The 22,426-nt window shown below is 43.2% G+C and overlaps 1 protein-coding gene across 1 annotated transcript; it reads right to left on the reverse strand.

The window, feature by feature from the left end:
- Nucleotides 1-8,592: 8,592 nt before the first annotated feature.
- LOC142413000 (uncharacterized protein C12orf50 homolog) lies at nt 8,593-22,178 on the reverse strand. The gene is made up of 8 exons (XM_075509339.1): nt 21,994-22,178; nt 19,560-19,724; nt 18,149-18,226; nt 17,946-18,059; nt 13,028-13,147; nt 12,637-12,840; nt 9,938-10,029; nt 8,593-8,670 (listed from the first exon to the last, which is right to left on the reverse strand). The coding sequence occupies exons 1-8, from the start codon at nt 22,157-22,159 to the stop codon at nt 8,593-8,595; spliced, it is 1,017 nt and encodes a 338-aa protein (XP_075365454.1). The 5' UTR covers nt 22,160-22,178.
- Nucleotides 22,179-22,426: the final 248 nt, after the last annotated feature.

The following is a 22,426-nucleotide window of genomic DNA, read 5'->3' on the forward strand; positions in this document are numbered from 1 at the left end:
ATCTGGGTGAGTTTCTCCCGTTGGTGTTTGACTTCTGAAGGCAGTCGGAAGTCTGCATCCACACTTCTGGGCTTCGTTTAGAAGTCAGTAAACAAAATGTCAGTAAGTTAATTGTTCAACTCTCAGTACCAATACCATCTTGATAATGGTCATGTTTTGTGTCGTGGTTTAGCTTTAGTCGGCAAGTAAGCACCACGCATCCGCTTGCTCACCCTCTCTCCCCTCGGTGGGATGGGGAGGAGAACTGGAAGGTCAAAAGTAAGAAAACTCCTGTGCTGAGGTAAGAAGAGTTTAATAATTGGGAAAAAGAGGGGAAAGAAATATAAAATAATAATAATAATAAATTGTAATGAGAAGGAAAACAACAAAAGAGAGAGAGAGGAACAAAACCCAGGGAAAAAATTACAAGTGATACAACCGCTCACCACCCGCCGAACCAATGCCTGGCCCCTCCCCGAGCAGCGATCGCTACCCCCCTGGCCAACTCCCCCCAGTTTATATACTGAGCATGACGTCATATGGTATGTGGAATAGCCCTTGGGCCAGTTTGGCTCAACTATCTTGGCTGTGCCCCCTCCCAGCTTCTTGTGCACCTGGCGGAGCATGGGAAGCTGAAAAGTCCTTGACCAGTGTAAACATTACTTAGCAACAACTAAAACATCAGTGTGTTATTAATATTATTCTCATACTAAATCCAAAACACAGCAGTATATTAGCTACTAGGAGGAAAATCAACTACCCCAGCCAAAACCAGGACATAAGGGTACCTCCCTGCATTATTGTTCCTTCATATGGAAAAAGGCAACAGGGGATTAGATCTGGAACTGATGTGCACTATTTTTTTTTGTTTTTCAAAGTGCAGGCCAGGATAATACAGGGGGTTATGAGTGCTAGGGCAGAAGGGGGGTGGTGGTGGGAATGCCCACGGGAATGTTTTCTCACTACCCTGAAATTTTCTTTTTCATGTAGTCTTCATAAAATCTTCATATCTGCTGTATTTTAAGTTACAGATATGATTACTAAAATAGAAAACAGCCATGTAATGTAACAAAAGCATGTAGAAGGTTCTCATTTCATGAATTCCTAATTCTATTTCGAGACTGTTGCAAGACAAGGACTTACTTTGTGTTTTGGTAGCAGGAAGAGACAGCAACCAGTGTACAAGTCAAAACTGGCTATAGGGAGAGAGGAGGGAGGGTGATGACTCTACAGGAAAGCAGTTGAATCCAAACAGAACTGATGACATGTTTGCAGTGAAACTGTTCCAGAAGTCCTAGCTACAGAAGTCCTCCTAGAAACGTGGACTAGTTGTGGCTGGATATTTGTTTCAGACTGCCGGACCACTTCTTTCTTTGCCCTTTGTAAGTGGAAGAGTCTTTAGTTGACAGCACTGGTCCTAAGTATTTAACAGCAGGATGCTCTTGCCACCTTGCCTTCTGCTGGTCTGTGTCTTGCACTGCCACGGTGCTATTGACTTTCATCTCCAAGCGGCAAGCTCGGAACAGCTAGTCCTGATGGAATTCTATTGGCCTCGTAAGAGGGGAAGGCACGTCTTGACATCGTGCAGCGTTGGACTGGAACCCTTCTAGTTTATCTGCAGTATGTAAAGTGGAAGGCAAAGTCATCTCTAAATACTACTCAAGAATGGAAGAGAAGGAGAGAGTTTGCAACTAGATTGCCTTTGTTCTTTTGTCTTGGAGCATTTTGCAAACTGTTGTGTCTTGAAGAAACAAGGGTGTATTTCAATAGTATTAGAAATCGGCAATACAATGTATAATAGTGGCCTTCGAGAGGCCAGCTGCAAGGAGCAAGAATCCACATGAGCACAAGGCAGTAACATAGCCACGATGAGGGTTTAAAATGCCTGTCTTCTTTTCAGCCATTTAAAGTTTTGGCCGCTGCAACTCTAAGTGGACAGGCATTAGAGGCAGATATATACAGTGCAGTGCCTACTGCAAAGGTGGACGGCCGCTGCTGTTGTGTAACTGTTATCCCACAAGTGTGAGGTGGTTTACCCGGTGTGCGAGACGCCAATATACACACAGGGCAGAGGTCTTTTATTTCGTGTCTGCGCAGAGATGGGTGCTAGGTGGTCATTCCACAAGGCTAGCACAAACTTTGGTCATGCAGGTACGATATGTATACGGTCTAGTTATACATATGCATAAGTAATTCCACAAAGCAGTTTTCTATTGGTTTACATTTCTCTTATTTCAACTTAAAGCTGGAGTGCTACTTGAATATTCTGCGCCTGCTCAAAGGTGAGGGGTGTCTGCTTGGGCCAGGGTCTCCAGCACAAGGGCTGTGACTTTTAGTATTATAATGAGGATAGTTCGCCTGAGGTGCTCATGCGATGGATTCTTCATCGTTATGGATTCTTCCATAACGTTCCAATCATGTTATGGATTCTTCCCAAGGATTGGATCAGTTTTAAGACTAGATTTCTGTTAAAAAAAGTAAATGCTAGGTTAATCAATGTCGCAGATACAATTTTCATTGTAACCATGCTAAATTAATAACACTTTCCAAGAGTGTCCTAGGGGTAACTTCAGCAGTAGTTTTCTCAAAGAAAAACCTTGATACAATTCATCGACAGTCCCTGGTTAGTGGGAGTTTCGGTTCTGCACTTGGCGTAGAGGTCCCCTTGTCCTCGTCTGGTGCCGCCTTTACTCTAGTATAATGAATCCAGGAGTCGATCCCCTTCGCCTTTACCGCTGCGTAAGTTTTTAATAGCACTGTATAAGGTCCTTTCCACTTTGCTTTCAAGGGCTCATCTTTCCAAGTTCGCACGTAGACCGTGTGCCCTGGTTGGAATGGGTGTACTGGCGTGTCCAAGGAGATGGGAGTCTTCTGGTTTAGGTACCTATGCAGGGAGCATAAATTCTGCGAGAGAGAGATCAACTACTCTCGATTACAGCCTGTCCCTTTCTATGCATTTGGTCTTGCTCCGGGGTTAAATGATTGATTGGATATGGTTTCCCGTACAGGATCTCAAATGGACTAACAGCTTCCCTAACTCTGGTTCCCTAACACCTTCCCTAACTCCCTGCACTATTGCTGCAATACAGTGGGGTCCGTTATTGGAGGATATACCTTCTGGAACACCAAATCTGGGGATAATTTCTTTCAATAAAATTTTAATTGCTTCCCTAGCCTTGTTAGTGCGACAAGGGAAAGCTTCGGGCCAACGAGAAAAGGTGTCTACCATTACCAATAAATATTTATATAGATTACACCTTGGCAATTCCGTAAAACCTGTTTGCCAGTATTCCTCGGGAGTTATTCCTTGTTTTACGACTCCTCCCATGATTTTCTTTGCAACTTGGGGGTTATGGGCGCAACAGATAGCGCACTTTTTAACTATTATATCTGCTAGGCTTTGCATTCTTGGCCCAATGACGTGTCTTTTGGCAATTAGCACTAGTGCATCTGCTCCCGAGTGTGTTTCTTGGTGCAGTGTCTCGAGTAGCATTTCCATCATCTTTCAGCAATTAATAATTGCTTCAGTGGTGTCACCCACCAACCCTGATCATTTTTGGAACAATCTAATTGCTCTGCCAATTGATTTTTCTTCTCAGTATATTGTGGGGGCGATAATTCCAAATGGGGTACTGGAATTAAAGCTCCTTCAAATTTTGATTTCTGTAATGCTGCTTCTTTTGCTAACTGGTCTGCTTTTCGATTTCCCTTTGTGATTTCACTGTTTGCCTTCTGATGCGCTTTACAGTGCATTATAGCAAGCGCCTTCGGTTGAAGGACTGCCTGTAAGGGCTTCATTATTTCTGTCCCATATTTGATCAGAGTCCCGTGTGAACTTAAAGGTCCTCTTTCTTTCCAAATTGTCCCATGTGCAGGCACTGCTCCGAATGTATACTTAGAGTCTGTGTAAATATTGCCTCTTTTTCCCTGACTAAGCTCTAAAGCTCGTGTTAGCGCAACCAGTTCTGTCTTTTGAGCAGATGTATTACTAGGCAAAGATTTAGCTTCTAGGGCCTGAGTACGTGTTACCACTGCATATCCAGCTTTCCGTCTTCCTTCCAACACAGAGCTGCTCCCATCAGTAAATAACTCCAGTTCTGCATTCGGTAGGGGTTTGTCTCGCAGATCAGGCCTACTAGAATACACTTGTTCGATGGTGGTGAAGCAGTCATGATGCAATTCACCGGATTCGGAAATCGGGAGCAGGGTAGCAGGAGTTAGAGCAGAGGTCAGGGAGATTACAACATCATCTTGTTCCAGCAGCACAGCTTGATATTTAGCTAACCTGCCTGGGGAGATGCAATGATGCCCTTTATTGTCAAGGAGAGAAGACACAGCATGAGGTGCAAACACAGTAATCGGTTGGCCTAATGTCAGTTTCTGAGATTCTTCAATCAAAGTTGCAGTAGCCGCTACTGCCCTCAAACAAGCAGGCCAACCTTTACCGACCTCCTCTAATTGCTTTGAAAAGTATCCCACCGGTCTTTTCCAGCTCCCCAATTTTTGTGTCAAAACTCCTAATACCACTTGCTGTCGTTCATGTACGTATAACTGGAAGGGTTTCCTCAAATTCGGGAGTCACAAAGCAGGAGCCCCCATGAGTTTCCTTCTAATTTCATCAAAACTTTTCCTACGTTCAGGTGACCATTCGAGAACCCCCTCAGGTCCTTTCACAGCAGCATACAGTGGTTTGGCAACTAGCCCAAAATTGGGAATCCATAAGCCCCACCATCCGGCCATTCCCAGGAATCCTCTCAATTGCTTCTTTGATGTAGGTACCGCAATTGTACAGACCACCTCTTTTCTCTCAGTACTTAATTCTCTCTGCCCTTTGGTGAGTTCAACCCCCATATATTGGAGCTTTTTGTTTCCCAATCTGAGCCTTTTTCTTAGAAACCCGATACCCTGCCAAGCCCAGAAGGCTGAGCAAACTGATGGTGGGTTCCAGACATGCCTCATAACTGTCAGAACCACTTAGCACATCATCAGCATATTGCAACAATGTTACAGCATCATGATGATTTTGCCATCGTTCCAATTCTCTGGCTAGTATGTTACCACACAAGGTAGGGCTGTTCTTGAATCCTTGGGGAAGGACAGTCCAGCAGGGTTGTGTCCTTTGTCCTGCAGTTGGATTCTCCCATTCAAAGGCAAAGATGGTCTGGCTCTGCTCATCCACAGGTATACAGAAGAAGGTGTCTTTTAAATCTAACACTGTGAAGGGAGTATTCCTGTTGGCCATTGTCGTAAGGAGGGTTTCTAGAGCACAGGTCCTATGAGGAGCGGCTGAGGGAGCTGGGGTTGTTTAGCCTGGAGAAAAGGAGGCTGAGGGGAGACCTTATTGCTCTCTACAACTACCTGAAAGGAGGTTGTAGAGAAGTGGGGGTCGGTCTCTTCTCCCAGGTAACAAGTGATAGGATGAGAGGAAATGGCCTCAAGTTGTACCAGGGGAGGTTTAGACTGGATATTAGGAAATTTTATTTCACTGAAAGGGTTATCAAGCATTGGCACAGGCTGCCCAGGGAAGTGGTTGAGTCACCATCCCTGGAGGTATTTAAAAGACGTTTGCATGAGGTGCTTAGGGACATGGTATAGTGGTGGTCTTGGTAGTGTTAGGTTTACGGTTGGACTCGATGATCTTAAAGGTCTTTTCCAACCTATACGATTCTGTGATTCTGTGATTCTGTGAGGGTGTATGGAGTTGGAACCGCAGGGTGGACATCTACTGTCCTTGCATTAATTTCTCCTAAGTCCTGTACCAGTCTATATTCAGAAGAATGGGGCTTCTTTACAGGTGGGATGGGAGTATTAAATTCTAATTAACAGTCCCGTAACGATGCATGTTCTAAAAAGCAGCTTATTATAGGTTCTAATCCTTCTTGGGCCTCCAGCTTAATGGGGTATTGTTTCTTTCTTACCGTTTGAGCTCCTGGTTTCAGTTCAGTCTTTACCGGGGTCGCATTCTTTGCTCGTCCGGGCATCTTTGATGCCCACACCAGAGGTATGACCGCATTCAATACTTCCTCTGGAATATTCCTTTCTTCATTAGAATCTTTCTCGGTTAGCAAACATATCTGGGCTTGCCAGGCAGGAACAGGCAACTGAACAGAGACTTTACAAAAAGTTAGTTGTGCATTCAGTTTACAAAGTAAATCCCATCCAAGCAGTGGTAAGAGGCATTCTGGCATATAAGGGAACGCATGAGTTAATTTAGTATTTCCAAGTGAACATTGCATAGGTTGTCAAAACGGCCTTAAAATTGTTTTCCCTGTTGCACCAACAACGCTTATTTTAGTTCTACTTAAGGGTCCCCTACAACTAGTTACGACAGGATGTGTGGCTCCACTATCAATGAAAAAATCTTTTATTTCATTCCCCAGCTTGGCTGGAACAGCTGGGGAAACTTTATCCACCTTCTGTGTGATTGACAATAACTCAGGTTGTCATGCCATCTGCACTGTCTACCTTTTGTAATTTCTTTCTTATATCTGCTGTCACTTGACCAATAAGCAGCATGTTAAATAACTTTGAATTGCTGTCATCTTCCGCATCCGGATCTGTCCATTTTCGAGCTACCTCACACAATCTCTCATAGAAGGCTGATGGGGTTTCCTTCTCCCCCTGCCTTACTCATCTAGTTTAGATAAAGTCTTAGGCTTTTGCACTTCATGTTGAATCCCATACAAAATTAACTTTTGATATTCCTTTACCCTCTGTAATCCCTCACTTATGTTTGGATCCCACTCCGGATCCTCTTTTGGGAGGTACATATTGGTATTAGACACACCCTCTCCCTGCTCGCCCCCGTTGTTGGATCAGCCCCTTCTGTAGCCCTCTCTAAAATCGTTCTCCTCTCCTCAGTGGTAAGCAAATATTCTAGGAGAGCCTGTACGTCTCCCCAGTTGGGATTATGAGTCATCATTACAGTTCTAACAGTACTATACATTCCTTCTGCATTGTTTCGATTCAGTACAACAAGATTTTTCCTTTTTCTCTTTTAGCGCATATATTCCAATCTGATGTTTAGAATCCATTAAGCCACATTTCTTCCCAATATTTCAGTCATTTCTTAATGCGGAAAACATATCCACATAAGGTATTTCATCCCATTTTTCAGTTCTCCGACAAAACAACATTAATTGCAACATAGTGTCATGTTTCAAGGATCCATTCTCAGCCCATTTTTTACCATCTTCCAATTGATATTGTGGCCACCATTGATTACTTTATCGTTTTAGCTTATTTTTAGTCATGGGATCCCCCCGCATTTTATTCCAGTTCTTCAGGATGCATCATAGAGGAGAGCAAAGGGGTGCCTCCTGGGAAGCAGCAGCGCCCATGTCGGTACCGAAAACACCCAGCGTTTCCTACACAAACCAAAACAAGGGACATCTCCCTTCATTACTCAGAACAGAACAGCGTGTAGAAACAAACAAAATTATGCTACGGCTGCATATCGTTCCTGATGCGTTTATGCAGAGCCCAGAACAGAAGAAATGCTGCCTGCTTCCTGAGAGATCTTGCCCCTATCCCACTCTTCTCATATCCCCCCCAAATATACCTCTTTTCAGTAGCGTTGCACCGTTGTGTCGCTTACCACCCGACTGCAGGAGAGGAGCTGAAGGAGTCCCCCATCAACAGGTCGGTGCGCGCTGGAGTCCACGCAGGTCCCTTCTTCTCTCCGTCAGATGCGGCAAGACAAACCGGGCAAGGCTGACAGCGCAGTCCCATCTGGGTCACCAAAACTGTTATCCCACAAGTGTGAGGTGGTTTACCTGGTGTGCGAGACACCATTATACACACAGGGCAGAGGTATTTTCTTTCATGTCTGCGCAGAGGTGGGTGCTAGGTGGTCATTCCACAAAGCTAGCACAAACTTTGGTCGTGCAAGTGCAATATTTATATGTCCTAGTTATACATATGCATAAGTAATTCCACAAAGCAGTTTTCTATTGGTTTACATTTCTCTTATTTCAACTTAAAGCTGGAGTGCTACTTGAATATTCTGCGCCTGCTCATAGGTGAGGGGTGTGTGCTTGGGCCGGGGTCTCAGGCTCAAGGGGTGTGATTTTTAGTATTATAATGAGGATAGTTCATGAAAGGCTGCTTCTTATCACACTTCTGCTAGCAGTTTCAGATTGTCCAAAAACATCTTAATTAGCTTACATATTTCGCCAGGATGTGCTTTACTCCCAAGGACAGTCAGGCTTGATTAGACGTTCCACATTCCAGCATGAATCCCTCTTACCAACTTTACGCAAGTCCCAGCCTTCCACCAGCTCCTGATTGACTACACTAGGGCTTGTTACCTGGGAGAAGAGACCAACCCCCACCTGGCTACCACCTCCTTGCAGGTAGTTGTAGACAGCGGTAAGGGCTCCTCTCAGCCTCCTTTCCTGCAGGCTAAACAAGCCCTGTTCCCTCAGCCACCGCACGGCAAGGCACGGCACAGCCTGTGCCTGCTCAGGCTAGCTGTGTTGTGGGTCACTCTCTCCTCCATGCACAGGGCGCTGCCGGTGATGGAGTCGGGGGTAGGAATCGGAGAGAGGAAGATGTTTTGTTGATTTGAGGTGCAGAGTTTTCTGCAAATAACTTGAAAGTTGAACGATGAGTTCAAACAAGGCATACTTTGGTGCTTGTCAATTCAAGGCAGTCAAAGCTCAGGGGAATTTCTTTTAACTCATCACAGTCCTGTTACAAGCAAGGCAAATAGTGTAGGTCAAACAGAATGCATCTTTATTTTTCTTAGGTACATTTATGAATATACAAACACTCTTCTTAAACACACATTTCCATTTTTGTCAGTTTCTAAATGTTACAGTGTACTTCCTGCTTCTTCTTCTTGGAATTTGCAATGTTGTCATCTTTGGATCTCCAGCTGATAATTTCCTTACTTCAAGTTAGAATTGACGCACTCGCTTCATCTCTTTCTCCTGTCTACATATCCTTCTCCTTTTAAATTCACTTCCATGTCTTCTTGGCTCTGCTGTCAAAATAGATGTACAGAACATTTTGGGCATCATTTGCTAGAGTCAAACTATATACTCTTTCAGAAACATTTTAGGAAGTAAACTTTCCTCACTTCTAGAAGCAAGAGAAATAAAAACTGTCATCCTAATCTAATTCACCGGTGTTCCAAAACGTTCCCTTCAAGTCTTTTTCCTCTACAACCTTCCCAAGCAGATGTTTGAGAACCAGCTGGTACTTGCACAAAGAAACCAAACATGGTAGCAAGCCTGGTGAGGGGTTACAGAAGGTGGTTTTTGGTGCTTTGCATCTGTGTGGTGCCTCCACAGAGTTACATCTCAGACTGGAATCAAAACAGCCTCGTGCTGAGTATGGAACTGCCCTGCTACGTCCATGGGGGACGCAGAGATGGGAGAGAAGCAGGAAATGCCACAATGAAGCAGAGAGTGCAGACCAAGGATTTGGCCATTCATGCGAGGGACACGAGACAGAGGTTCTAATCTCTGCTTTCAAGGCAGCTGTAAAATGTATGAATGGTCCTTAGGGCGTCTGGTGAATGTTTTGGAGCCTGCGTCCTCTTATGAAGTTGAACCTCGGCTGATCATCGTTCCGCTATTGCAGATGCTTCACAAGCAATCAAAGAGAGAGACAAATGGATCACACTCATACAGCCTCTACTGCGCTTTGTCCAGTGCTACAAGCCAAAACCCACTTCTTGTAGCTCCTCGCTTTAAAGGCAGGTACCTATTTTGCTTTCGTACCAGGAAGATTGTGGAAAATTAGAAATCACGGGTTAGTTCTACAGGCAAAATTACATGTCTGCAAACAAATGAAACTATGCTCCGCTCTTTCGGACTACTCAGCATTGCTTAGAATCTTGTGGGGTTTGGTTGGGGAAGTTTTAAGAGCAATTGTACATTTTCTAGGTGGGGAGAGACATGTCACTTTTGCTCAAAAGACTGAACTGTCACAATTTCTATCCAGCAGTTACCTGACTGGTTGTTTTAACCTTGGAGAAGGTTTTTGCACGTGGATATCTGTTCCTCCAAGTTGGTGCGTTGTAAGATCCTGAGGTGTATTTGTCTATAGAAAAAACATACACATTATTTCTTAATTTCAGCTACAATTGCACAGAATCATAGAAATCGTTGGGGTTGGAAAAGACCTCTAAGATCATCTAGTCCAACTGTCAACCCAACACCTCCATGCCTACTAAACCATGTCCCGAAGTGCCACGTCTGCAGGTTTTTTGATCTCCTCTAGCAATGGTGACTCCACCACTTCCCTGGGCAGCCTGTTCCAATGCTTGAGCACCCTTTCAGTGAAAAAATTTTTCCTAATACCCCATCTAAACCTCTCCTGATGCAACTTGAGGCCATCTCCTTTTGTCCTGTTGCTAATTACTTGGGAGACGAGACTGACACCCACCTCACTACAGCCTCCTTTCAGGTAGTTGTAGAGAGCGATAAGGTCTCCCCTCAGCCTCGGTTTCTCCAGACTAAATAATCCCAGTTCCCTCAGACGCTCCCCACAAGACTTGCTCTCCAGGCCCTTCACCAGCTTTGTTGAGGTGCTGGACACGCTCCAGCACCTCAGTGTCCTTCTTGTAGTGAGGGGCCCAAAACTGAACACAGTATTCGAGGTGCGGCCTCACCAGTGCCGAGTACAGGGGCACGATCACTTCCATACTCTTGCTGGCCACACTATTCCTGATACAAGCCAGGATGCTGTTGTCTTTCTTGGCCACCTGGGCAAACCGCTGGCTCATGTTCAGCCGGCTGTCAACCAGCACCCCCAGCTGCTTTTCTGATGGGCAGCTTTCCAGCCACTCTTCCCCAAAACTGTAGCATTCATGGGGTTGTTGTGACCAAAGTGCAGGACCCGGTACTTGGCCTTTACAGAAACCTCATACAATCGACCTCAGCCCATGGATCCAGCCTGTCCAGGTCCCTCTGCAGAGCCTTCCTACCCTCAAGCAGATCAACACTCCCACCCAACTTGGTGTCATCTGCAAACTTACTGAGGGTGCACTCAATCCCCTCATATAGATCATTGATAAAGGTATTAAACAAGACTGGCCCCAAAATTGAGACCTGGGGAACACCGCTTGAGACTGGCCGTCAACTGGATTTAAATCCATTCACCACAGCTCTCTGGGCTCGGCCACCCAGCCAGTTTTTTACCCAGCCAAGAGTACACCCGCCTAAGCCATGAGCTGCCAGCTTCTCCAGGAGAAAGCCTTTAATGAAAGTTGCTCGTAGCCCGATCTGGGAATTAAATATTACATTAGCTGAAGTATCCATTAATGCATCGGTTGGATCACGTCACCTCTGAAATACGAGCTAGTCTTAAACACCGACTTTCTCTCTAGGACTTTAAAGATCATTTGTAATCTTGCAGCGTTTCCATCAGGCTCACAGGATCTTCCAGATGAGGTAATTCTGCTACGGACATCCTTGACTTGACCAAAGTGACTGTTCCTGTGTTGCAAATCTTCCCAAAGGCATCACTTGCTTTTAGATTAAACGAATCCCTAATCCAGTCTCCTTTTTCATCTCTGCTTGCGAAAGCACTGGATGCAAGGGAAGACGATGTTTTTGTGCTAGGCAGTTCATTTTGCATCAGAGTATGCTGCCTAATGACTAACCATTTTCTGTAAAATTTGGTTAAAAGTTAATATTATTAATACTCTGGTTTTCTGTTAAGTCCAGCTTAATTCCGTTAATTCCAGTTAGTAATTGCACAAGACCCCTACAATTTTCAGTTTATACCCAACATGTAAGGCTTACCATAGTTTTCCATTTGGGTCCCAAATCTTCTGTTTGTGTCAAGCTGATTCTTTTGTCTGGAGCATTTCCCACCACGTGGCTCAGGAACTGCTGCAAAGAAAGGTAGCGAAGATGGTAATGGTTGTTCTTATGACAAGAATGCTGATCACCTTTTACTGAAATGCTCTATCCTTTTTGAACCTGGAAATTTGGTAAGATGTATTCTTCACATTAAGAATGTTCTCCCTGTAATGTCCATACCCGTCTGCCCACATTGAATCAAAGCAAACGTTCAAAGAAAACAGAAAAACCCCACAACTACTCGTCCCCGAGACGAAGCAGGGATGTTGGGATTCACTTTGCTTAACTTTATTCAACTGAAAGTAGGGGCTGCTCTGTCTGCAGGAGGTTCCTTTTATTGGCAATTAAGACAGGGAGGCACCTCAAGATGGAGATTCGGCCCAGCTTAAGAGCGATGACTGAAACGGGCAAGATGACATCACTTTTTACACTTACGATGATTTAAATTGTTTACCAATAAATTATTAAATATTTCAAAAGAATAAGTCACATAAAAGATGCTGTAAAAAGTGGGGATCGGTATATTGGTGCACATCAGCACGTCATTGCATTCACGCCTCTTTGTTGGCAGAGAAATGGATTCCTGCTATGAAGGTGGCTCAATTATTGTTCATGAATATTCTGTCTGACTAATTGTAGAGCTTCAGAAAGCTTTACATTTCTGTCTGTGGATACTGCTGCAATCTACGTATGAAAATTATGCTGGGTCAAACTTACTCTTGCCTGTATTTAGGCCTAAATAACTTAATATTCACCTGCAGGGACAAAATCGAAAGCAGCACAATACAGACAGGCATATTTGTGGCATTTTAAGAATCCTCCATTTTAAGCTGGAACCCACCTGCAGATCCATTGAGCTTTGGTTCTTGAGTGGTGGTGACAGTACGGTAGACGACATATGCTGATCTTCGAGGTTCTGAAGAACTGAAATAAGTCTTTCTTCCAGTTTCTCTCACATAAGGAATGGAGGAAGCCGTTTCATCATCCTTACTTTGACCCCTTTGTTGGTAACCTTGTTTTACTTTGGGGTCTGAAGTGTGGATTCCTAAAAATGAAAAAAACAAGCAAAAAAGTTGTGCTACTACTCAAAATTTGACATAGTGCAGGAGACTGGAGGCTGGAAGACAAGGTTAAAAACATGTTCTTTGTGGATAGCCCAATCCAAATATATTCAGTTATTTTATTTATCGCTTGACGTTCAGCAATGCGAAGCTGATGCTACAGTATATTACCTCCATTTGCAAAGGATCTACGATCTGGTCTGGGAATACTCTCTGTCGGTGCTCCCCTTCCCGAACTCCCTCCTTTGCTTTTTGTATTGTTGATTGTTGTAGGAATTGTATTACCATCACCTGGAAAGGCAACAGAAAGAAAGTTGTAGCTGCTTGTGTGTAAGCACAGGGAATGGCACTGCCATTCTCTTCCTCCCACCGGATGAGCTAGCAATTAGTTTAGTGCAATTTCCTTTACCCTCTCCTTTTATGTTCTTCTTTCTCTGTTGTTAGTTTTTTGGATCCTGTATGATGTTTTTACCTGACTGAATTTATGGTATTTTCAAGGTGCATGTCATCATAGTACCTAAAGCCTCAGAGAACTCACTTGAAGAAATGCTTTGGGGAAACATCTCTAGCCTTTTCTCTGAATGTATCTGTATCTCAGACTGTCTCAAGAGCAGCTGTGAACACAATCCCCTACTCTCCTCTAAGTGCTGACTACCTGCCCAGATACATCCTTCCTCTACACTGCATAGGTGCTGTGTGGAGCTCTGGAACATCCATGGTTGAGCCCGTGGAGACCAGTGCGCTCCAAAGATCACCTTCTGGCTGAACTATGAATTACTTCTTCTGTCTGTAGCATCTAGGTGCATCCTGGACACGGGCAGGTCGTGAACATAACAAAAGACTACAAACAATGCGGCTAAAATTGTAAGAGCGTTGGTTGCCTAGCTAAGCCCACTTCCAACTACAAACAGAACTTGACAAAGCAAGCTGCAGTATAGAGTAGCCACAGCGCTCTTCACCTGGCCCCTGCTGCTCTGCAGGAAGACGTGGCTTTGCCTGTTCTTCCTTTTCTCCTGCTAACATAAATAAGCACTTTTGGTTCCTCTCAGTTCAGACCAGAACGCAGCAGAAATTCTGTACTTCTGCTTCGGCTTCTAGGGTACTTTAAAGCCAGAATCTGTCCTTTTTTTCTTTTTACTCCAAAACCACAAAGTAATAATCAGGTAACCATTTCCCTACAATAATCAAATTGATACATTTTCTACACTTCCAAACATATTCTAGAATTCTCTTGTGAGGAAGGTAAAGCCTATCCATCGAGGTACTTAGGTGTAGGTATTTTAATTTGCTGAATGTGACTAGTTCTTAAGTACACTTTATCAAGTGTTACGCTCTTTCCTTGACCATAGAATCATTTAGGGTGACAAGACCCTTAAGATCATCAAGGTCAACCATTAACCAAGCACTGCCAAGTCCACCACTAAGCCATGTCCCTAAGTGCCACGTCTACACGTCTTTAAATACTTCCAGGAAAGGTGACGCAACCACTTCGCTGGGCAGCCAGTTCTAGTGCTTGACAACCCTTTCGGTGAAGAAATTTTTCCTAATAGCCAACCTAAAGCTCCCCAGGTGCAACTTGAGGCCATTTCGTCTCGTCCTAGGGCTTGTTACCTGGGAGAAGAGACCCGACCCCCACCTGGCTACAGCCTCCTTTCAGGTAGTTGTAAACAGCGGTAAGGTCTCCCCTCAGCCTCCTTTTCTCCAGGCTAAACAAGGCATGTTCCCTCAGCCGCTCCTCATAGCACCTGTTCTCTAGACCCTTCACCAACTTTGTTGCCCTTCTCTGGACATGCTCCAGCACCTCAATGTCTTTCTTGTAGTGAGGGGCCCAAAACCGAACACAGTGTTCGAGGTGCAGCCTCACCAGTGCTGAGTACAGGGGAACGATCACATTCCTAGTCCTGCTGGCCACGCTCTTTTTCCTGGTTCTATTAAGGCCCATGCTCTTTGAGATACCACCTACATTCAGATCTGGTTTACTTGATGGAAGTGGAAAGTGCACATCACGTCATGTGATCAAACACGCGGGCATCAAAGATTTTGGTAACTCGGGGACTGATCCTGCTCCCATTGAATTTAACAGAGGATGCAAACTGGCTAAAAGAAGCAGAACTGGACCATAACGTACCTTTCCCATTGGAATACTTGGATGCAGCTGGTTCTTTTTGCTGAGGTAGTGCCTGGCGCCCTTTCCCTTCAACAAATGTGTTCCTCTGTGCCACAGAACCATCACCTCCTATAGGAAAGGAGTCTCACAAAGTTATCTATACTCAAGAGCACCCTGAGAAGTGTGAACAATGCACAGAGTCTGCTCTTCTTATAATTACATTAGCTTTTAAACTGAAATGAATTAAAAAATGCAAAGAATACAATGAAACCAAATAGCTGATTCGTTAAGGCTCACAAAAAATTAGAGAAACAGTCCGTTTAAGAAGCTTTAAATACATATGGGTATGAGCAGAGATTTAATTATAGAATTCTTTCTCACTGGCAACTCTTTATTACTGAGAGTAAAGAACATCTACAAGAAAGATGCATTTTGTACGTAAAGGTCGTAGGAAGAGAAGTAGCACGTACAATACATTTGTACTGTGCAATACAGTTCTGGAGCTAGAAGGTGCGTCCCAGTTTGCTCAAAGCTAGAGCAAGCATCCTGTGCGTGGTACTGCATTAGTTTGCATTGACAAACTAAGGGGGGAAAAGAACGCTACAACAATTCCTATTACTATTTTTACCACTAATCAATATTGATGAAGAAAAGGGATTAAATACCACTAAGTAGTAAGTAAATTCAAGGAGAACAGGAGAACTTCAACCTCAATGACATGATTCTGTACTGAACTCAGTGGGGCAAAACACTGTGTCTTCATTAAGATCAACCGTGGGTGTGCAGAGGGGTCAGCTCCCATTACACAAGATGCAGCTTTACTATTTCTCTGTATGAGAACTGAAAAATACAAAGCCTATTCATCTTGACTTGGGATAGTCTCACAAACATAACAGTTTTTGAAAGCATTTTAACTTGTTCGCACTTCTACACTTGCTTTCTTCTAACTCCACAGAACCATTTCTTTTCCAACATTAAGCAGGAAAAACATTAACTCTACTCAGCAGAGAGGATGGGTCTTTTGTAGTACAATCCTAAGACAAGCAGAATCATAAACAGTGCTTTTGATTGTTATAATTAATGGTGCAGCATGAGAAAGAGCCTCTAGAACCTAAAGAACAAAGAATAACCCAAATATAAAATGGTGAAGTTTAATACATGCGTATTCAGGTATTTTATTTACTGTGTGATGTTCAGCAATAAGAAGCTGATGCTAAAGTATATTACCTCCATTTCCAAAGGATCTACGCTCTGCTCTGGGAATACCCTCTTTCAGTGCTCTCCTTCCTGAAGTCCCTCCTTCGTTTTTTGCATTATTAATTTCTGCAGGAATTGTATTACCATCACGTGGAAAGGCAACAGAAAGAAAGTTGTAGCTGCTTGTGTGTAAGCACAGGGAATGGCACTGCCATTCTCTTCCTCCCACCTCTGTGAGCTAGCGATTAGTTTAGTGCAATTTCCTTTACCCTCTCCTTTTATGTTCTTCTTTCTCTGTTGTTAGTTTTTTGGATCCGGTCTCGTGTAACTGAGGTATGCCTCTCATGCTCTCTAAGAAAATAGCATCATACGCAGGTTGGCCTTTACTTTGGGAGTGTGGCCCCAAAGTAAAGAACCAGCTACAAATTACCTGCTCGTTCTTTAGCTTCTCACTTTTCCTGACTGATGTTTATGACTCCTACCTGACTGAATTTATGGTATTTTCAAGATGCATGTCCTCATAGTACCTAAAGCCTCAGAGAACTCACTTGAAGAAATGCTTTGGGGAAACATCTCTAGCCTTTTCTCTGAATTTATCTAATTCTAAATAAAGACATATATTAAAAGCTCATATATTAAATAAATCTAAAATGTTTTAAATGTAGAATTGAGATGGAAATAATTTTGAACAATTCTGCTGAACAATGGAGGCTGGCATAAGCGTCGGTCAAAAAAGCATGACTTCACATGTCTGTAGTCTTGGCAATGGAGACAATTTTTCCATTCCCATTTTTTTATTAGCACATCATCCTACTCAAATCTGTTTTACATAAAACAGTATCATCAAGAATTTATCCCTGAAATTTACACAAAACAAACAATACTATTCTTTTTTATTAAAAGTAGCAGGTCATACTTCTGCCCAGCAATTTTTCATGACTTATCTCCTGATTCCTCTGGTGGGTTGTTACAGTAAGAACATAACTCTCGCCTAAAATGGAATGATATATTACTTGCTCAGTATAAAATCTACAACAGATTTTTTTTGGTCATGCCACTTGGTCAAGAATGAAGGAGACACATAATAAGGGAGGTAAATACTTATGAATTTGTATTCCTTTGACCTTAATTATGTTGGATAAAGGCCAGCATTCAAAAAAAAAAAGGAACTTCCTTGCTCTTATTTTTATAAGAGACTTAGAGGGGATATTTACTTCATCTAAATTTAGTTATACGAAAGTTTGATGTATCGCGACATTTTGTCACCTAGACACCCAAGACAGCCAGCAGAGAGCGTGGAGCACCTCCGGGAAAGGGACTCGTCTCACCTTTCTTTGGCACTACCTTATGATGCAGTAAATAGCCCCCTGAGAGTGCCTGTCTCTCTCCATTTACAACAGAGAGCCTAGGTGAGAAATTTAAACTACATTCCTAAGCTGAGGATGGTTAAAATTAGAGTACATAAATCTTGATGGTGAAGACAAATGACATGAAAGACCTATGTTGTGTATCTCACGAAAGTGCACGTAGGGTTAATAGCCCATTTCTACCTTTTCCATCTACAGTCGATGCGGGTAGTCACCACGTGTGTGACACTACATATCTATATCTATCTACCTCTGGGGAAAAATTAATGAAGTATTTTTATGCTCTTTCTCATATGCTCTCTTTTATTGTCACTAAATTAAACAAGCGGGGAGGAGGGGCACACTATGCAATAGTTTCTCCCTGTAACAGTAATTTTAAAAGCAGTAAGCATTGTCCAAGAAGATGACGAGTACTTGCCTTTCTGCAAGTCTCGCTCGGTAGCTTCCAAAGGTAGTAGCTCGTTGTTCCGAGGTGAAGACACAGTTTTTGTCGACCGGTGTTCGTGAGGGTACTGAATCCCGTAATACTCTCCTAAACATACACCAAGAGGGAAAAAAACCCCAAGTTTACTATATTGGCAGCATTGCTGTTTAGGAAAGAGTGACTCATTTCATATTTACCAGATTTATAGCATATTTCCTTTATTGCTCTTTCCTCTTCAATTTCTGCAGCAGTCTTAGGCACCCAATCAGAAACGTCTGCAGGAAATAATTTTCAAAAGATTACTAGGTATCTATACAAAAACCTTCAACAATTCTTAATAATCAATATCATGGTGGGATTCATTTCGGTCACGGGCTTTTTTTTTTCTGAGTGCAACCTCTGCTTCTGGACAGAAAAATGATTCCTTAATATAAGGTATTTCCAAGAGCAATGGAATTGCAGTTCCAACACATGTTTAAGAAGCTAATGTGTGTTGATTTAAAAGGACTCAAAAAGATCTTCAGGACTCATTTTCAAAATAATCCGTCTTTCACACTCAAGAGGAAGTCTTGTGATTAAACATGTCTCCAGGGAGTGCTTGTCACAAAACCTCTGCCCACAGTTACTCTCCGTAATGCCTGCTGGCAGAGCTGGTGATGTGAGTGCTCCTGATGAGTCTCAGTTAAGGCTACTAAGATCAGCAAAGCCCTGCTTTTTAGATTGTTTAAATTCATGTGGCTTACTCAGACGGAAACTGAGTTAGGAAGCACTAACAGGCAGCCCTGCCAGCCAACCTGAAGGGCAGGGGGAAGATGAAAAGTGGCTTGGGGCTGCCTGAGAACTAGCACAGTAATTTGCAGAGTGCATGCGTGAGAGTAGGTTGTTCTCTCACTTTCACTCTCTGGGAATGTGCAATTCAGTCCTTCCCTATGAAGCTCTCATCTCTAAGTGAGATACAGTCAATGGTTTAACTACATTTAAAATACTATTGTATATATATCTGTAAAGAATATATATGCACATACACATTCATTTGAACTAGTGAAGAGTTTTGTATGGATTCTCTTTGCCCGATTAAGGATTACTTTCTGTCATAAAAGGAGGCTGCCTACAGAGTTTAGGAAATCAGTCAAACAAATGATTTAAGTCGAAGTCACGCAACTGTCTTTTGTAACCAAACCTGTGACTTCACCTTCAGTGATGAGTGTGTCCAGCCCCTGTTCAAAAGTGTGTTGCCCAGAAAAGAACTACCTCCTAAACTTGTAATTTCATCCCCAAATTCTCAGACATTTGGAAGAGTATTTGATGGCCACCTGAAGCGTGGATCACGTTTTCAACTCTATTTTGTGAAAAAGAGGTGTGTGAATTATACCACTATTGAAATAGACAGCTAGGCATTTCACAGGACTTACAAAATGTTGCCTCGCTCACATCTGGTGAGTACCAGTTCCAAGAGTTTGGGGATTAGCTGGAAACTATGTTAAAAACCTGACAACAACTCTTCTCTAAACATGTGAGGGTTATTATCATAACTCAATTGTGAAGTACATTGTGAGGGTCAAAAAACCCCATTCTACTTCCTCGTAAAAGAAAGAAAAAACTGTTTACAGTTCTCTTCCTCTTCATCGTCCTCTTCATCGTCCTCTTCATCGTTGAGGTTTATAATCAGTGGAGGGTGAATTGGTAGTAGAATATTCTCTTGCTTTCTGAGTGATTCTTGACGATGGGCTGGCTGCAGAATCCCTTCTTGGATACCCTGTTGCAATGGGGCATCTGCAGAAGAGAACATTACATTTATTTTATTGGGAGGGAACTAGAAGGTCAAATCCAGGTGCAGACCAGCAGGTAGAGTTTTGAAATGATGATCAGACTGAAGGAATCATTCAATAGACACATTGTGCCTTTTAGGCAAAATCTTCTGCGGAGGTTGGCAAAAGAGCATCTTCCAGCTACAGAAAGTATGAAACAACAGGTAGATACTTACAACACAGGGAAACGTGTGCTTAGTAATACCTGGGCTGAAGGGAGTCAATGAGTTTAGGACTCCACTGGTGAAAATAGTTTAAACATGCTGAAGAATAGGCAGGCCTATATCGCTCCCCATGGCATCAATGTTGAAGGATTTAGCAGTGCTAAGCACAGGATTACCCATTCCGAGCTTGTGGGCATTTTTTCCTATCAAAATTTTCTGAATCACAACTCTCTTTACAAAGCACAAAATGTAGATTTTGAGAAAGAATATGAAGTTCATGAAAATAATTGACACTTAATCAGAAGAAGAAGATCAGGAAAGCTATTCATTTCCTTAGCAGTTTATATCTACCCATCATTTTTGCAGCAAAACTATTTCACTACTGGGATAGCATTTTCTGAGAGCCAGGAAATGCAATGGGCTGAAAATAAAAGTGACGAAAAATGGTGAGCCTATTGGTATAGTTCAAGCTGACCAAGCTGCAACTAGAGATACAATCAGGATTCTGTGCATGATATGAAAAATAGCAACGCTGGATATGTTTTCCAGTTTAAAGGAGGAAGATCAAGCGTGGGCATTTTCTTTTATGCCAGTTGTTGTTATTCTTGTGCATCTCTTGCTTGCCTCTGAGCAGCACGTGTATCATACTAAACCCAGTTTAATAACACTCCTGTGGATCCGATTTGTTGTCTCTCATGCAAGAGAAAGTGAGCTACAGCACTTGAACTTGATGGAGCCTTTTTCAGTGTCCAGAACAGGGTATTATGAGCTCCGGGGAGTGTAAGCCAAATGAAACTTCAATTACTTTAACAAGATTTCTACGTATTGACATGAATAAATGCAGTTTTAATGTTTGCAGTGTTGTTGTGGAGCACACGGCCTTTCAACTGATCCATACTGCAGTCAAAAGAAAAAGGGTTGGGTCCATTTTCTCCTTCTGATCGTTGGACGCTGCTCTTACACAGGATGCCCTTGTCCATAGTGCCTCTTGGGCATCGTCTCTGACTCGCACCACACCCAGCAGCGTGCCGACGTGGTGTTTACGACAGCACTAGCTGTCCCGGGCCGGTGCTGTGGATGTGGGAACTGCACTAAAAGCAGTATGGACACTCCTAGAAACAGCACTCAAGTTCTTGCCTTGGTCCCTGGGGTTAGTTAGGCTCAACACGCCCAGATATGACAGGCTGCCTTTTCCTAGGGGAATTCCAGGAACACAAGGTGTTTGCTTCTGCCTAGAGGTCTTTCTGGCCTTCTCTTATGACACCTGTCCACAGCTCTGGAGATAAGGCCCAGGAACACCTAGATTTTAGTCCACTTGCTCACGCATCTATGTCAAGTCATGCTGACTTGCTCTCACTCCTGCTTCCCCCCCATTTCTGACATCTGTCTTGGTTCCCTGCCCTGGACTCTTACCCTGTTCCGGGTTCCAGCTGTCTACCAGGCCTCCTGGTAGACAAGAGCTCCCCTTAGAAAGGACTGAGGAAAAAAACCCAAATTGTAAGCCTGACAAATGTATTCAGAACCATGAACTGGAAATACATCTGCACACACAGCCCTGTAATCTCATGTTATCTGCACAAGGGGTGTCTCATCCATGTAACATGCTGTGCTCTGTCAACAGGTATTGCTACTACTGGCCCTGCCAACCTGCTCCCCCCACCACACACGCTACTCGTCATTTCTCTTAAATGATTGCCTGCCTGCTAACCATTTTCACTCCTAGAGAGACTGAATGAAGCAAATACCCAAGTAAAGCAACATTTTTACTCCACGGATCTTAGCAACCTAAATTGCCATTTGTGACCGCATTTTTCACATCACTGATAATTAGGAAGATCCGTAACACGCCAGCTAAAAAAATTGACGTGGCTACCCTATTCAAACGCCAATACAATTCCTTGCTTTGCCTTGAGCTTGCTGGGACAGCAGATCATACCTGACTGATTTGCCACAGTACATTTCTTCACCTTAATATATATCACGTAAGCACTGGAAGGAAGCACTGGAAGGACATTTTTGTGTATTTACTTACTCTAATGAAGAAATTGATGATAAAATATTTTTACTCACTGTTACTAGGTGGCAAAAACAGTCCATTTATGTTGCGAGCTTTACTATGACGGAAGGCACAGGTGATCCTCAAACAGCCTGAGGGTTGTGTTTCCCAGAAACAGGAGATGTTGCGGTACTTTTGCTGCAGGAGAAAACAGTTTTCAGATACTGTAAATATAACCATAAAAATGGAGTAAATGGATTAGTACACGGTGCACTGCTGTGAACATGTGACGAAGATTGTGGGGGACCACGCTCTGCTATATTAGGGCAGTGAAAGTTATCTTTAAAGTTATCTGAAGCTCCAGACACCTCCAAAGTGATCTCAAGTCAGGTGAATGGAGCTTTCATGGTGCCAAACTGTTCCTGGATAAGAATAGGAGTAAAGCAGTCTACTTACTGTACTGCAGGCTCTTCATGAGATGCTGGGAAGAAAAAACATCTGTTAGTC

This window comes from Mycteria americana, chromosome 1 (genome assembly GCF_035582795.1).
Source record: "Mycteria americana isolate JAX WOST 10 ecotype Jacksonville Zoo and Gardens chromosome 1, USCA_MyAme_1.0, whole genome shotgun sequence".
NCBI classification, from domain to species: Eukaryota; Metazoa; Chordata; class Aves; order Ciconiiformes; family Ciconiidae; genus Mycteria; species Mycteria americana.

Excerpts from the sequence above, each read along its gene's own strand:
- LOC142413000 (XM_075509339.1), bottom strand. The coding sequence starts at position 22,159 with ATGGTTATATTTACAGTATCTGAAAACTGTTTTCTCCTGCAGCAAAAG. Across the intron at positions 13,148-17,945 it reads CGAGCGAGACTTGCAGAAAG|GTGATGGTAATACAATTCCT; the intron begins GCAAGTACTCGT and ends TTGCCTTTCCAG. Across the intron at positions 12,841-13,027 it reads TAGATCCTTTGCAAATGGAG|GAATCCACACTTCAGACCCC; the intron begins GTAATATACTGT and ends TTTCATTTTTAG.